General features: G+C 41.5%; 1 protein-coding gene across 5 annotated transcripts in view; it reads left to right on the top strand.

The window, feature by feature from the left end:
• The window catches only part of ALMS1 (ALMS1 centrosome and basal body associated protein), a 129,178-nt gene that overhangs the window by 40,802 nt on the left and 71,961 nt on the right, over nt 1-16,415 (top strand). For all 5 annotated transcript variants that reach the window (XM_084626542.1, XM_084626540.1, XM_084626539.1 and 2 more), the window contains 2 exons: nt 8,268-8,388; nt 14,060-16,349. In XM_084626542.1, coding sequence (XP_084482668.1) covers nt 8,268-8,388; nt 14,060-16,349 — 2,411 coding nt within the window. The remainder of the gene's footprint in view (nt 1-8,267; nt 8,389-14,059; nt 16,350-16,415) is intronic.

Below are 16,415 nucleotides of genomic sequence, written 5' to 3'. Positions count from 1 at the left end.
GTAAAAGAGTACATTCAATGAAAAAAATATATTGTGTGCTAGCGGGTAGAGGGACATTTATCATAATTGGATGACATGTTAAAAGAATCCACTTTTGTGATATTCCAGGGATCTAAAAGTGCTTAGCTGAGTAAAATTAGCTCTCATGGTGCAAACTCAGCTTGCCCTTGCCTACAAGGAGAGGTGGTCTACACTGAGAAAATACATCATGTTAGAATATGACCTTGAGGAGCAGTGGTAAATAAATGCAATGATGAACACAACTTAGCACTCATTGTCAACAAGTATGGTTTTGTTTAACATTGTGTCAGTTGGTCTGGCTTAACTCTAGGGTATTCAGTATACCCAAGTTTTCCATTAAATGGATGTAAGGTAGAGACTATCTGCTATTGACAAATAAAACTTGGCACTATGTTAACTTCAGTAGCTGTAACACTTCTGGTAAAGCAAATTTAAAAATGATGGCTGCCTCTTTATCCTTCGTAGAAAGAAGAACCAATATTTTGTTTGGTCTTCTTCAGCTGAGGCAGGAGAAGAGCCGTGGAAATTGTCTGAGGGTAATTTGTTTGTTCAGTATATTACTGATGTGCCTTACGGTTAACTATGATCAGTTGTCAAGATGTTAAACATGGCATTTGGTGTCCACACTGTGTAGTAAGCCCTGTTCAACTTCTTGTTAGTGACTGTGACGCCTTAGGATGGTATTCTAGTGCAATGTAATTTCCTAGGGTAAGTAAGCCCTTACGTCTCGGCATTGATGCAGCTATACTGATTACTGAACATGGACTTTGAGTGGTTTCAGAGTAGCAGCCGTGTTAGTCTGTATTCGCAAAAAGAAAAGGAATACTATTGGCACCTTAGAGACTAACCAATGTATTTGAGCATAAGCTTTCGTGAGCTACAGCTCACTTCAAATAAATTGGTTAGTCTCTAAGGTGCCACTAGTACTCCTTTTCTTTCTAGACTTTCTGAGTGAAGACCAGACCTGAATTTCTTTGCCTCAGTTTTTTCTTCTGTAAAGAAAACTCTTCTCTATCTTGCAAGGTGGTGTGAGGCTTAATTAAATGTTTGAGCAGCCTTACAATGAAAAGTGCTATATGTTTTCAGCGTTATTACTGGTTCACTATAACCAAAGTTGCAACTTAATGTATTGAATAAATATAGGTTTCAGAGTAGCAGCCATGTTAGTCTTTGATTCTATTTTGCAGTATATGGAGTTTCATTGTAAAGTCATAGAAGTTAGAGAAGGATGAGACCCATTAGCTTATATTATCCAATTCATTTCCCTTCCAATTCATCTTTCCAATGCAACATTTCCCTCTTGGTACTTTTCTAGAGCTTTGTCCAGTATAAATGTCCAAAGATTCTGCTACTTTGGGGACTATTGCATCGTGAAGAAAACCTCCTGATACTTGGCTAAATTTTCTCTTTCTAAATTTTATCCTGTTACTTCTATTTACACTGTCCATAAGAGAGTGCAGAGCTTGATTGTGATGTGATATTGAAGACTCTCAAGGTACTTTAGGAAGCAGTGACTAAAAAACTGCATGTGTAGAGAGTGCATAGGTTGATACCATACACGTTAAGCAGTAGCTCAACACACAAGCTTGAATTTTCAGAATTGTTTTATTGGGGGGAAATATTGGTTCTAACAATATTGGTTGTAACAACAACATTTCTCTTTTTTTAAAAGTGTTTTGAATCTGTAACTCTGCCTTGCAGCTTCCTTTTAAACGCCATTATGAAATTTGTATTGAGGTCACCTGATCTACATATAGAGCAAACTGACAAAGCCAAGAAAGTTCTGTTTTGTTTTTGCCTTTCTCTTTAATCTTCCATGAACAGCAATTTGATTCTGGCATTCAGATTTGTCAGTAGACTGTAAGATAAAGTAGCATGCCCATGTTTGCTTGCTCGGTAAATTCAACTGTGAGAAGGCTTTTGACCTTTAGAGTGACAGCAGGAAGAATTACTGTTTTGACACAAGATACTCAAAGAGTGTTGCGCTGACGTCACTTGCTGCTTTGAGCATCATGCACCTGCTTTTCTGCCCACAAAACCTAGGGTACATCTTGGTGTAATGATCCCTTAAATCATCATAAGCAGCCAGAATATGATAGTGATGATCTTTCTGTTCCTGAAGTAAATAAGTGATCAAAAATGTGATGATTCAGGCAGCATAAAATTAGAAAACCTTAAAAAATACTGAGGGGAGAGGAAGATGCATTTTTTAAAACTGATAGGACTGTGTTTGTGTAAGGAATTAGTTCTGTAGCCTTAAACCCTTAGAACACTGGCTTAGTGCAAGGTATTTAACCCCTTGGGGCGTGTTTAACCAGCCAGCTTCCTTGGTTTCCAGTTGGCCTCTAGGGGGCACTGTATTGAGGAAGGAAGGATTCAGGGTGCTGGAAGATGGGTCTAAGATCGGACTATACTAAATTTGACCGGCTCCTCTTCCTCTTGGCTGAGAATTTCTCCTTCCTTTGCCACTTGTTCTCTAGCTTGCCTCCCTGACCCACTCAGTTGTTTGCTGCTGGTCACTGACCACTGCCATCAGTCCCCTAAGGCTGGACACCTATGGGGGAAATGAGATGCATTGGTCATCCAGCCCAGGAAAGAACTGACATGGAGCGAAGAGTCACTCCATGCAGGGAACAGGCCAGTAGCTCAGAGGTGGCTGACTGCTTTAAGGCAGGGGGTGGGGAGGTAGGAAGCAGAGAGAGAGAGGGAAGTTGAGGACTTAGAGGTAGGGAGAACAAGACAGAGTTTACTTTTCTGCTTAAAACTTTTCTGTTTATTACTCCTCTCATAGTAATAAATTGAGATGCCTCAATGCAAGGCCAATTTAAAGAAAATGAAAGTGTATTCCAGCTTGTAGACTTAATAATTAGTCACAATAACTTTAAAGCCAGGGAAACAGACATGTACGGTGAGATGTTTTGGGATATTTCTGATGATCCCCCACAAACAGATCCTTTGCTGTCATTACATGCCCTTTGCCTTTTTAACTGCCATGTATTCCATATCACCTCTCCCTTCTCACACACTTGTCTTGCCTTCTTTCAAGCTGCCTTCTGCACCTGGCATTCTGTGCTATCAAAGAGCACTAAGCACATACCCACTGTACTTCCAAATGCTATCTCAAAAGTTCCTACAGTCATACATAGTAAACCATGGTAGAAAAATGGGTATTTCTTAACATTATACTGAAAATTAGGGTGAGAGAGAGAATGGAGGGGGCAGAGGACAGAACTTTTCTGTGGGTGTCCCAGTCTAATCTGTTTAGACTGTAAGCTCTGAGGCATGGACTGAGGTATTTAGTGTCTTGTACCGTAGTAGAGACAGCAGCTGAGATACAATGAATTATTTGACATTGCTTTGTGATCACATTATTATTATGGATGGGGGGAATGACCCATATTCTGGGCCCCTTTTGCTCTATGATTTTGTGGCTGTGGAATTATCTCAGTCTGTATAATCATCTCCTCACTGCATAATGGAGCCACCCTTGCCTCCACTTCTCCCCCTCCCCCCCCCAAAAAAAATTAAAATCCCTACATCAATTCTAAAATGTATTGTGATGGGTTGTCACCCCCAAGATCCAGTCTGGGAGCTGTGGGAACCACTGTGGGCTCTAACCCTCCAGTTGTGCTGGCCCTTTTCTCTCACTGGTGAAGATTCAGACAGCCTCACCATGCCCTTTTATCGTAAGAATGGCCATACTGGGTCAGACTAAAGGTCCATCTAGCCCAGTATCCTGTCTTCCGACAGTGGCCAGTGCCAGATGCCCCAGAGGGAATGAACAGAACAGGTGGTCATCAAATGATCCATCTCCTGTCGCCCATTCCCAGCTTCTGGCAAAAAATCAACAGAACAGCAGGTGGCGCCACACACCCAACTGAGCTACCTCAGGTTTCAGAGTATCAGCTGTGTTAGTCTGTATTCGCAGAAAGAAAAGGAGGACTTGTGGCACCTTAGAGACTAACCAATTTATTTGAGTATAAGCGTTCGTGAGCTACAGCTCACTTCATTGGATGCATGCAGTGGAAAATACAGTGGGGCGATTTATATACATAGAGAATGTGAAACAATGGGTGTTACCATACACCCTGTAAGGAGAGTGATCAGGTAAGGTGAGCTATTACCAGTAGGAGAGCCGGGGTGGGGGGGGGGGGGAACGGGACCTTTTGCAGTGATAATCGAGGTGGGCCATTTCCAGCAGTTGACAAGAACGTCTGAGGAACAGTGGGAGGTGTCGGGGGGGGGGAATAAACATGGGGAAATAGTTTTACTTGTGTCACCCCTAGGTCCTTTTCCGCAGAACTGCCACCTAGCCATTCGGTCCCTAGTCTGTAGCTGTGCATTGGGTTCTTCCGTCCTAAGTGCAGGACCCTGCACTTATCCTTATTGAACCTCATCAGATTTCTTTTGGCCCAATCCTCCAGTTTGTCTAGGTCCCTCTGTATCCTATCCCTGCCCTCCAGCGTATCTACCACTCCTCCCAGTTTAGTATCATCCGCAAATTTGCCGAGAGTGCAAACCACACCATCCTCCAGATCATTTATGAAGATATTGAACAAAACCGGCCCCAGGACCGACCCCTGGGCACTCCACTTGATACCGGCTGCCAACTAGACATGGAGCCATTGATCACTACCCGTTGAGCCCGACAATCTAGACAGCTTTCTACCCACCTTATAGTGCATTCATCCAGCCCATACTTCTTTAACTTGCTGACAAGAATACTGTGGGAGACCGTGTCAAAAGCTTTGCTAAAGTCAAGAAACAATACATCCACTGCTTTCCCTTCATCCACAGAACCAGTAATCTCATCATAGAAGGCGATTAGATTAGTCAGGCATGACCTTCCCTTGGTGAATCCATGCTGACTGTTCCTGATCACTTTCCTCTCATGTAAGTGCTTAGGTTTGAATAGAGACTTGGAGTGGATGGGTCATTACACAAAGTAAAACTATTTCCCCATGTATATTCACCCACCCCCGTTCCTCAGACGTTGTCAACTGCTGGAAATGGCCCACGTTGATTATCACTACAAAATGTTGTCCCCTCCCCCACCCCTCTGCTGGTAATAGCTCACCTTACCTGATCGCTCTCCTTACAGTGTGTATGGTAACACCCATTGTTTCATGTTCTCTATGTATATAAATCTCCTCACTGTATTTTCCACTGAATGCATCCGATGAAGTGAGCTGTAGCTCACGAAAGCTTATGCTCAAATAAATTGGTTAGTCTCTAAGGTGCCACAAGTCCTCCTTTTCTTTGAGCTACCTCAGTTCTTTACCTAAGCCACTCAAAGACAGACAGCCAGTTTCCCAGCTCCCCAGGCTTGCACCCCCTGCTATAGTATAAACCCAGAATTATATTGTCTTACACTGCACAGGAATCTATACAATGTAAGCTCATTAATATAGTTCACCTTCCTCTCTCTGTGAGAAAGATATGCACAACAAGCTTGTGTTAACCAAGCTGAGATTTTTCCCAGACACTTCACTCAAAATACACTGGTTAAAATAAAGCATAAAACAAGTTTATTAACGACAGAAAGATAGATTTTAAGTGATAAGTGATAGCAAACAGATCAAAGCAGATTATCTAGCAAATAAACAAAACCACAAACTAAGTCTAAAATACTAGATAGGATTTGAATCAGTAATCTCTCACCCTGACTGATGATACAATGTGTTCTTAATGGTTTTTTTTTTTTTCCAGGTGGATTTTTATAATTTAATACTTTGGAAATGCCAGAGATCTGCTTACCTATCATATTAGATGGGAGATATTACCTGTATCAAAATGGGTGTGTGTTTTTAAAAGGCCTCTGCTGGTCTACTGTATAAATAAGTAACTTTTGTAAAATGCTGTTTTGCTTCTTGTGATATAAAACATCCATATCTGCTTTTGTTGATAATTAATGAAAAATAATGTATAGGTGCAAAGTTTTTTTCATACTGGGTAAACTGACCATTGGCATATAAAACAAGCAAATGTGCCAGAGAATCAAACGCTTACTGCTACAGAATATAACAGTGCTTGACATAGTAATTGATGTTAACGCTAGCACATTCTGTGGGCTTTGGTTATTTTATGCTATTACAGTAGAGGTTTAGAGGTCCCATTTCTTATACAAAGGGATCAAATAAGCAAATAAGTCTAAAACCCAACATCATAAAAGTTAGAGATGGAAAAGATCTACTCGGTCACTTGGCCCTTTCTGCTTTAAATACAAGTAGAGAGACAACTAACCAAGATAGCACTCTTTGGCCAGATATGTTCTGATTGAGTGGGGAAGGGAAACCACCTGTCTAGTAAACCCATCTAAAAAAATATGTGATTTGGTACTACTTTTTATAAACTCACCATTGTGCAAGTCTACTTTACTCATGGTGAAGTCTACACGGCAGGTGGGAGGTGTGATTCGCAGCCCGGGTAGACAGACTTGTGGTAGCTCAGCTAGAGCTAGTGCACTAAAAATAGCAGTGTGGACATTGCAGCGCTGGCGGTGACTCATGCTAGCTGCCCGAGCTCCCACCCAGGTAGCTAGTCTGAACTCCTGTCAGTGGCATAACGTCCATGCTGCTGTTTTTAGCACATTGGTTTGAGCTGAGCTAGCACAAGTCTGTCTACCTATGCTGGGAATCCACTTCCCAGTTGCTGTGGAAACATCGCCTCAGTGGCTCTCTTCCCATTAAGTCAATATTGGGGTAACTGGACTGATGTAGCTGCTGCCTCTATTTAATGTTTATAATTTATTTACAGTGGCTACTTTGATGTACTAGGTACTTTCCAAACACTTAAGGGATGGTCCCAACTTTACAGAGCTCATAGTCTAAGGGCAGACAGGGATTAGGGAAAGGGGAATAAATGGTAATTTACATACAAGTCAGCTCAGTTCACTAAGTGGTGTGGCAGAAGTGGATATTTAAAAAGGATTCAGATGTGGATTGTACAGGGTCTTTGTAGATGAGCTATGGGAATTCATACCATGGGGCTTCCTGGAAGTGATTATATGAGAAGCTGGCAAATGGGTGGACAAGGCTGGGGAGTATTGGAGCAGAGGTGGTGGGGGAAACATGAAGCTTAACAATGGAGGACAAGTAGGAGAAGTCAAAATATATAGCACTTTGAACTTGGTGACAAAAAGCTTAAATTTGATGCAAGAGTGGACTGGTACCACTAGAAGGATTCAGACTGGGCTGATCATGTGGTCAAATCAACAGTCAAGGAAGATGACTTTTTGAATTAGGTGTACAGTCTGGGTCCACTTGTGGTCATTGACAATCCCATGGCACTTTTACAATTGTAAGAGCTTTAGCTCTGCTGTTTGAGCCAAATTCCAATTTGAGTAATTATACTCTTGTCTAACTAAAAGAAAAGGAGGACTTGTGGCACCTTAGAGACTAACAAATTTATTTGAGCATAAGCTTTCGTAAGCTACAGCTCACTTCAACTAAGTTCCCCCTGTAGTTGTAGTAGCTATTGTTTACTTTCCTTTGCAAAAATGTATTGTGGTGGTGGTGGTGTGCTCTGTCAAGCCAGAGTGTCTCCAGAAGTGGGTGCATATTAGTTTTGGGTGAGTGATCTGATCCTTTGTGCAATTTTTAGAGCATTTTGAAATCATTCAAAGTGAAGACTGTATCAATAGAAGTTTAAATATTGTTTGTCAAACTTGGTATTTTCTTGTAATTTATATCCTAAAACAGAGACATAGATGCTATTTTTTTGAAGATTAGTGGGATCTTGACTGTCCTTTGTTGCTCAGTAAAGCAAAGCATCAGCCTACTATAGGGACTGATCTGGTAAAGTGCTGAGCCCTTTCACTGGGAATTGAGGGGACTTGGCATTTAGCTGGATTGGATCTTTGACCAGGATATTGAAGCTGCATTGACAATTGGGCATGCTGGGTGGGTAGGTAGATTGATTTATGAGTACTTTTCTAGCTCTACTTTCTAAGATTCTAAACATCTAATTTCTGAAATTCCATCATCTATATAATTGGATGTCTGTATAAAGAATCATAATGTGATCTTCCATACCAACTTCTTTGAAATGTGTATTATTTCTTTTTGATTCACCTACTTCAGTCACCAGCATTGCTGGATTATGTAATTTTTTTTTACCATAATTGGCATTTTTTAGCCTTGCAAGCTATGCCAGATGGCAGGGCAGTTGGATTAGTAAGGGGTTGCTTAGCAAGCCATGACTATTGCATTATTACCACATCATCATGATATTTTTACTCTTAACAGAAATTCAGGACAGTCGCTTCTCTCCCTGTCTCCCACTACTGATGACATATTCAATGCAAGGTCAGAAGTTTTTGGATGATACCCTGTTTCAGCAAACTGAGCTGGATTTTGCTTCTCTAAGGTGGGATGAAGTTCCTGTGTGTTGTTTGAATTCTCTGCATTATATGTTCTCTATGTGCCTGTGATTCAAAGAATTTCCAGATACAGTAGAATCTACTTATTAGCAACCCCTCTGTTGCTAGCAAAAAGATACCATTGTCTGGGGATTGCTAATAAGTGGAAGGCAGGTTTGCGAGGTTGCAGCTAGGGAAGGAAGTGCTGGGCTGTGCCATCCCTGCCTGCTAGCCGGGCAGTGGCAGGGTAAGAGGCTTCAGCCCAGATGTTAGGGCTTTCTACAGTACGTGGGAGTGCTAGGGGCCCCACAAAGCAGGGTGCCATTTCAGATTTTGGTGGGGGGGGGGCATTTTAACCGTGATTCCAGGGGCTACTTAGGCACCTGAAAACTCTCTTTTTTTTTTTTTTTGCAGATAATAACTTAAAAATTATTATCTGACAGGAGAACTGTATCTAATTCCTATATAAAGAAAATTAAATAAATATTAGACTCTAAAACTAACATGTTCTGATGTCTTGTCAACTCACTTAAGGGACATTGGTTAGGTTTAAAATTTTAATATATATTCTTACTTTGTTACTAACTCTTGAATACAACAATTATAGAAAAATCTAGCTTACTTTCTATTACTTTTTTGAAGTTCACCAAGCTTGGAATAGATCATTTAACTTTTGGAAACATCCTACTAGGGCAGGGCCCCGTGAGTTTAAACTGCACCTGCCTGGGGCTCTAGGGGTGTTACGCTACTATAAATAATATACTAGAAACTGACTTTAAACAGGAGTGAAGCTGATACTTTCACATTAACACTATTGCCAATCCCAAATGTTCAAAAATTATGAATCAGGCTCACCAAAAATCATGTGATTAGCTTTAAAATCATCATATCATGTAAAAATAATAGATTTGGTATTATTTTTATTTGCCTTCTGCTTTTTGAGCCTTTTGAGTGCACTGAGATCATATTTTGAAGCTTTCTCCACAGCCACGAGGGCTAGAAACTTCATTTTTCTTTAAGAATTGATGGCTGAAATCATCACATATCCACTCGACTCCAGGAGCTGGGGCTTCAAGGAAAATAATAATTATCATGGAACTCATAACAAAATCATGAGAGTTGGCAGTACTGCTTTCACTTCTGTTTAAAGGTTAGTTACTTTCCAGAAGGCTCTTAAACACAACACTATAGTGATTTAGTTGCAGTTCTCACAGGAGAATATTTAAAACCAAACCCTAAGAAAATTCCACGTTTTAAAGTTGAGAAAAAAATTGAGACCCCTGAGGTATGTCAGGGACACTGCAGGCAGGAAAGGAAAATAAATAGGCACAGGTGCTCTGGGCAGCTCTTCCTCTTGAAAAAAAAGTTGGATGGTCAAATCTTCTAGTCCTTAATCAAGTAAAATTTCAATTGCCATCAGCGCCACCACTCATAGATGTTAACATCACAGTGAACATGTGATAACATGGTCAATAACTATACACTTCGTAATTAAATATCTGAGCCATCTTATCCAGAGTTACACATCCTATACACATTTACTCAGAGACTACATTTTCTGGCATATTCTGTACAGTGCTGAGCACACAGATGGTGCCCAGTGAATAATACAAATAATGACAATAATCGTAGACTTTATGGACTCCGTGGATGCAATTTCTGTTTTTTGTTCTGGAATTGGCCTGGATACAGCTGAAACCCTAAGAATTTGAGGCATAAACACATCTGATACTCATACGACACTTTCTCATTCCTTTCTTTTCTCGAACTTAGAACAAAAAACGACAAAACAAAATACTTTTCAGTTAAAATCTAAAATTGCACAGCAGGCATTGCTCTACAACCCAGCATGGGACAGAACCTGCCCCCCCTTGGCAGGTAAGTGCTCTCCTCTCATCTGACTCTCATTCTCTCTTTTCTTCATCCTTCCTGACCGCTGTGCTACTTTTCATACTGTCAACCATGACATCCTTCCCAATTGCTGGAGTCTTGGAGAACTGTCCTCCTTGGTTTCGCTCCCATCTATCAGAGTCCTCTTTTTTGCAGCATGAAGCCAAGAGATAGGCTGGTCAGTGGATAGGGAGTTAGCCCTGAGAGACCTGGGTTCTACTCCCCCAATGGAGTTCCTGTATGACCTCAGGCCAGTGCCTTATGCACAGAGTTTCAAAGATTTTTAGGAACCCAAAGATGCATCTAGTGGGTTTACAAAGCACCAAGCCTCCTAGGTGCTTTTGAAAATCCCACTAGGTGCCTAAATACCTTTGAAAATCTGGCCTTTAGTCTCTCTGTGCCTCGGTGCCCCATCTGTGCAATGGGAATAACAGCACTGCTCTACCTCACTGAGGGGCTGTGATGTGAGGCTCTCAGATATTATAGTGATGGGGCCACATAAGTACCATAGGTAGAGTGGAAACTTCTCTATACCACTGCTAGCCCTTCCCTGGGTTTTGGCCCCTTCTTTTCACCTTAGAGACTAACCAATTTATTTGAGCATGAGCTTTCGTGAGCTACAGCTCACTTCATCGGATGCATGCCGTGGAAACTGCAGCAGACTTTATTTATACACAGAGAATATGAAAAAATACCTCCTCCCACCCCACTGTCCTGCTGGTAAAGCTCATGCTCAAATAAATTGGTTAGTCTCTAAGGTACCACAAGTACTCCTTTTCTTTTTGCGAATACAGACTAACACGGCTGTTACTCTGAAACCTTTCTTTTCACCTACGCCCCTCACATCTCCCTCTTTTCTAAATGTAAACTTGGCTCAGAGGGCTTGGCTGTATTTCTTCTGAGTCCCCTGCAGACTCAGGGGGTGGGGGGATTTCTTCAGCATCCCCCATCCCCTGCAGTGGGATTCCTGTTTTACAGGTTCATCTAAAGACTTCCAGATCTTTAATTTAATTACCAGCCCTTTCTTATCTTAATCACCCTGCCTCTGATTGGCTTCCTGCCCCAGGGGCACAGGCTGGGAGAAGCACCTCTCTGCAGAACTCACATTCCACACTAATGCTGTGCAGTTAAGAGCTCTGCCTGGGAGCATACCTCCTGTACGAAACTCAGAGGGGGGCAGGAGCACCCCCTTGTTCCCACCTAAATGGCGCCCCTATCATGGAGCTACCTGGTACCTCTCCCTGGACTCTCCAGAGGTCGGGAGTCAGCTCGACACAGTGCTTCCTTCCCTGTGTAAAGTCCTCCCGCAGGGTGGAACCTGGAGAGGGCAGGGAGAGATACTGTGCAATTGTGCAAGTGAGCTGTAGCTCACGAAAGCTCATGCTCAAATAAATTGGTTAGTCTCTAAGGTGCCACAAGTACTCCTTTTCTTTTTGCGAATACAGACTAACACGGCTGTTACTCTGAAACCTGTGCAATTCTGACACCTGGGCTGCAACCCCACTCCCACCATTGCCTTGCCCACAGTGTCTCCTTGCAGCCCACAGCTCCTTACCTCCTATGTGGTCCTTTGCACAGGCAGGTTTGCAGGGCTGCAGCACCAGAAGGAAGCTCCAGGAGTTACTGAGCACTGGCCGCAGGCAAGTTTGCGGGACTGCAGGCAAGGGAGACACATCCCAGTACTTCTTTTGCTGGGTGCAGCCTTGCAAATCTGCCTGTAGTTGGGGCCTTTCTTCCACAAGATGTTCTTAATAAACGCATGCTGTTGGCAATATCCGAATTCATTAACATTAAAGTCATTGGGACAGGACTAGTTGTTAGTATCCAGGTTGCTATTAAGTAGAATCTGCTGCAGATAGTTTGTATTAATGGCACAATGAATTAAAGTGATCACATTAGAAGATGGACAGGACAGAAACTGGATAAAATCTGATTAGATATCCTTGAGTTCTGTTTGGGGAAAAGCCTGTCCGTTTTACTGGTCCTTCCATTTTCTCCTCATTTTAACCCCTTTCTTGAGGATGACTGGCCAAAACCCCTTTTGAGTCATTCTGTGTCTCCTTAATCATTTGAGAGAAATCACAGTTGAATGGCATGAGGCACTCTCTCGTTCCCCAGGGCCCTGTCTGATATTCCAGCCCCATGGACGCTAATATGGATTGATCAATCTTTATGAGTAGAGCTGGTTGTGAATTTTTCAATAAGACATTTTTTGTCAGAAAATGTTAATTCTTGAAAATTGACATTGGGAATATTTCTTGGGTCCAGGATGTGATTTCTGGTGAGTGTGTGAGACCGTAGTTCCTTAAAAAGAAAGGGAGTACTTGTGGCACCTTAGAGCTGTAGCTTACGAAAGCTCATGCTCAAATAAATTGGTTAGTCTCTAAGGTGCACAAGTACTCCTTTTCTTTTTGCAAATACAGACTAACACGGCTGTTACTCTGAAACCTGTCATTATGCAAGGCACTTAGTTCCTTAGTAACCTAGTGACTAGGGCACTCACCTGGGTTGTGAGAGATCCAGATTCAAATCTCTCCTCTACCTGAGTTCCATGCATGGATTTGAACCTGGGTCTCCCGCATCCCGGGTGAGTGCCCTGGCCACTAGGCTACTGGCTATGCTGGAGTGGAGATGTCTTTCATGTTTTTTTTATTAAAGTGTAGAAAGGTCTTGTTCTTGTTCTAATGTGAAACAAAACATTTTGAAACTTCGAATTTTTTTCTAAAACTGAATGAATGGTTTTTGGCTAGCTCTACTTTTGAGCAGTTATGATTGTGTTGTAGGGATGAGGTCTTAATTCTCTTTTCACTAAGGCCAGTTTACATTGTTCTGGCTATACAAAGGGGCCTTAAAATTTTAGCCTATTGCATTTTACATTTCACTAAAACTCTTGTCCTAGAGAGTCTTTGTTCAGAAGGAAAACAAATGATTCTTCTTGTGTGATGTTGGTAAGGAGTGTACTCTGTTTTAAAAAAAATGTGCATTTCAAGACATAGATGCATGCAGTCTCCTTGCAATGTTGTCAGTATTTAGGTTACATGACACAAGAATCCAGGCATGAGGAAGGAAAAAAGTATGTTGTATCCCAGTGCCAAGTGTCACTGTTTCATTACTGGTTAATAACATGTGATTTAAGACTTTGTGGATTCAGCTGGAATTGATCTTCCAATGAATGTTGAAGAACTATTGTATGCACCGTGGAGTGAAGCTCATAGAAGAATGATTATCAAAAGCAAATAAGGCATTTAATAATTCAGGGTGAAGACAAAAATGTAAGAAATCTGTGGCAGTATCCTAACTATTGCAACCCCTGGTGTTAATTTCAGGCCTGGCCTATTTTATATCCTCGTTGAAAAATATTTGAAGTCCTAACTTGGAAGATTTTTAAAACGAATACTGTGTAGGGTATTCATTTCTAAACAATATATAGTTGTCACATTTTTTAACTATTAACAAAAATGAGACCTATGAATACAAAGAGAGTTAGAGGGTCCTAACTGGTGGAAAACACTGACATGCTCATTAGAACCATAGTAGTTATATTTCCAAACCATTATTTATAGGGATATAGTAATCATTTTTTTTAAAGTAAATTACCCTGTTTTTAAGGATTTAAAATATCTGCTTGAACTATTTGGGTAGTACCTTCAGATGTATGTGTTGCTAAATCCTAGTTGTTTGCTCTCATGTAGAAGTCCTATCTTTAAGCTTGTTTCTTTTAGGCAGAAAATGTTGGTGTTGAAAATAAATGTTACCAGAGAAACATTTTCTTTTTCTTTTCTCTTCCAGAGGAACCTCTGATGTTTCTGATGCTTCTGAGCAGCATTCAAAGCCTTTGCAGATCAGTGAAGCTGTGCAGCTGGCAGCCACTGAAATACCTTCAGACTTAGTCAGTGGCTGCTTGACCCTGTCCGAGCATCCACTTGCAGTCAGCACTGTAGAACCTTGTGATGTCAGCTGCACCAGCTATTTGTCTCAGCACCCCATTTGTCTTTCTGGACAGATACCTGTGGAGAGGAAGGAGAAGGCTGAAGATCAAAATTGTAAACTTGGTATTAACAAATCTTTCATCCCTAATAGAGATGAAAATTTAACAGACCCAAATAGAAAAACGCTGCTAAACGAGCCAGAAACAGTACAGCCTCCAGAAGTATTTGCTGCAAAGGAAGCCACTAGTGGTTTTGTAAATAATAACTTCTTTTTAGACAGCAATGTGCCAGCTCCTCTCCTCCTTGAGCTTCTGGAAAAAGAAATAGGATTATCGAGCCATGGTGGGTTCTCATCTTCAGAAAGCTCTTCATGCAAGAGCATATCGGCTAGGGACCCAGGGAAAAACAAAACAATGCAGCGAGTAGGAAATATTGAGCTTTCTGACAGGGAGTCAAAAGTGTTTGTAAGAGAATCACATCAGAAGCTGGAAGAAGAAAAGTGTGTTCCTGAGCTTGACTCCTCCAGTATGTTTTCTGATGTTTTGAGGAGAGAACCTTTTAAAAATTCCAATGCCCCAGAAGTGTTTTCTGCAAAGCCTTCAGAAATGTTCATGTTGTCCAAGGGACATAGTTCAGATCTGAATGACTCTGGCAGATTGTGGTTCTCTGGTGTTACTATGGAGCCCCTGGGAACCATTCTAGATGAGCAGCAAAAACAACTGTTTTCTAAAATGTCTGGGAAACAGGAAGACGAGCCTCTCTCTGCTATGTCCAAAACTAGTGTCAAGAACAGCGCATCTGACCAGCCAGTCACAGCTAGTGTAGAATCTGGTGGAACATGCAGTGAGAAGAATACTGTTGTGGAAATCCCGTCTGGAATTAACAGAAGTGAATTAACTCTTTCAGACTTCACCATAGAAAGGGGACATAAAAATACAGGCATTTCACCTTTATTTAATCTTCCTGTAGATGATGGCTCATTCTTTGGACATTTAGCTCAACCAATCTATCAGTCCACCCCGGGGATATTTGTAAGCAGAAGTGAGAAGCAGGAAGTACCTGGTAAGCCCCTTCCTATCAAATCAAATCTTCAGGCTTCTCTTATTTGTTTAAATGAAGAAACTTCTAGGAACTCATCTACAAATACACTTGTTTCTTCTGCTGAGAAGCATCATGCATTCCAGAGTGGACAGGAAATAAACAGTGAAAGTTGTGAGTCCTTAAGAACAGTGTATCCTCGTACTGGAAGAATCCAGTCTCTCCCTACCCTTAATTTCATGGAAAAGGTAGGAGCTTGGAACGTGAACCAGCCAATGGAGAAGATACCTGATGCTTTGGCTTTATGTGGCTTGAGTGGAGTTTCTCCAAGGAAGAAAGCCTACAGTGCAATTGCTGATTCCTTAAATCATATTTTATCAAAGCAGAGCAGCAGCAGTGGTAACCTCAAGAGTGGTTTAGCTGCACCCTTTGGCGGGACGGGTTCAATGACCAGTTTGCATTCCTGTGATAAGTCAGCACATGCTTCACCACTTATCAGGTCTCAGTCTGACAACTCAGTACATGTTATCAGCAGAGAGGCTTCACAGATTGAAGTTGTTCAAGCAACAAACCCAGATGAAGTTGTTCAGCCTACAGAAGACAAGAGCAGAGTTTCTGGAATGCCTGAAATTAGAGAAAGTGGTGCTCAGTTAGGAGACTCCACAACCCCACAGTTTACAGCTGTTCTTGTCACTACTGGGTCCGGTGGTGGTAGTGATGACGACAATAATAGCATAGGACAAAATTCAGATCAAAATGTCTTCATTTCCAGTGAAAGGGTTGCTCAACTTCTCAGAGAGGAGGAATGCTATCCAAGTGGTGAGCAAGAGAAACACAATGGTCTTGAAAATAATACCAGACAGTCACATGATCCAGAACTCTCTACTAGCCAGATTGGTATGGATCATTTCAATGACATTTCTCCAGATAGTTTAAACCTCTTGGCTAGTTCACAGGCAAGTAGCCATGTTGACTTGACTTCTGCAAGCTCTTCTTCAGTAGTTGCCAGGGATTTTTTCACCAGTTTAGAAGGGGATAACGTCATTCCTTTCTTGGCTCCTACTTTGAAAACTCCAGATAAAAAAGACATAAATATTGAAGAAAGAATACCGGTAAGATATTGCTTGTAATTTTGCCACTTTTCTTTAGGTTTAGTCATAGGAAGACTGAGCGGCCTA

The sequence above is a fragment of the Lepidochelys olivacea genome, assembly GCF_965140295.1.
Source record: "Lepidochelys olivacea isolate rLepOli2 genome assembly, chromosome: 4".
In the NCBI taxonomy this organism is placed as follows: domain Eukaryota; kingdom Metazoa; phylum Chordata; order Testudines; family Cheloniidae; genus Lepidochelys; species Lepidochelys olivacea.
The sequence above is the reverse complement of the archived record's forward strand: the minus strand, read 5'-3'. Positions and strand labels throughout refer to the sequence as shown.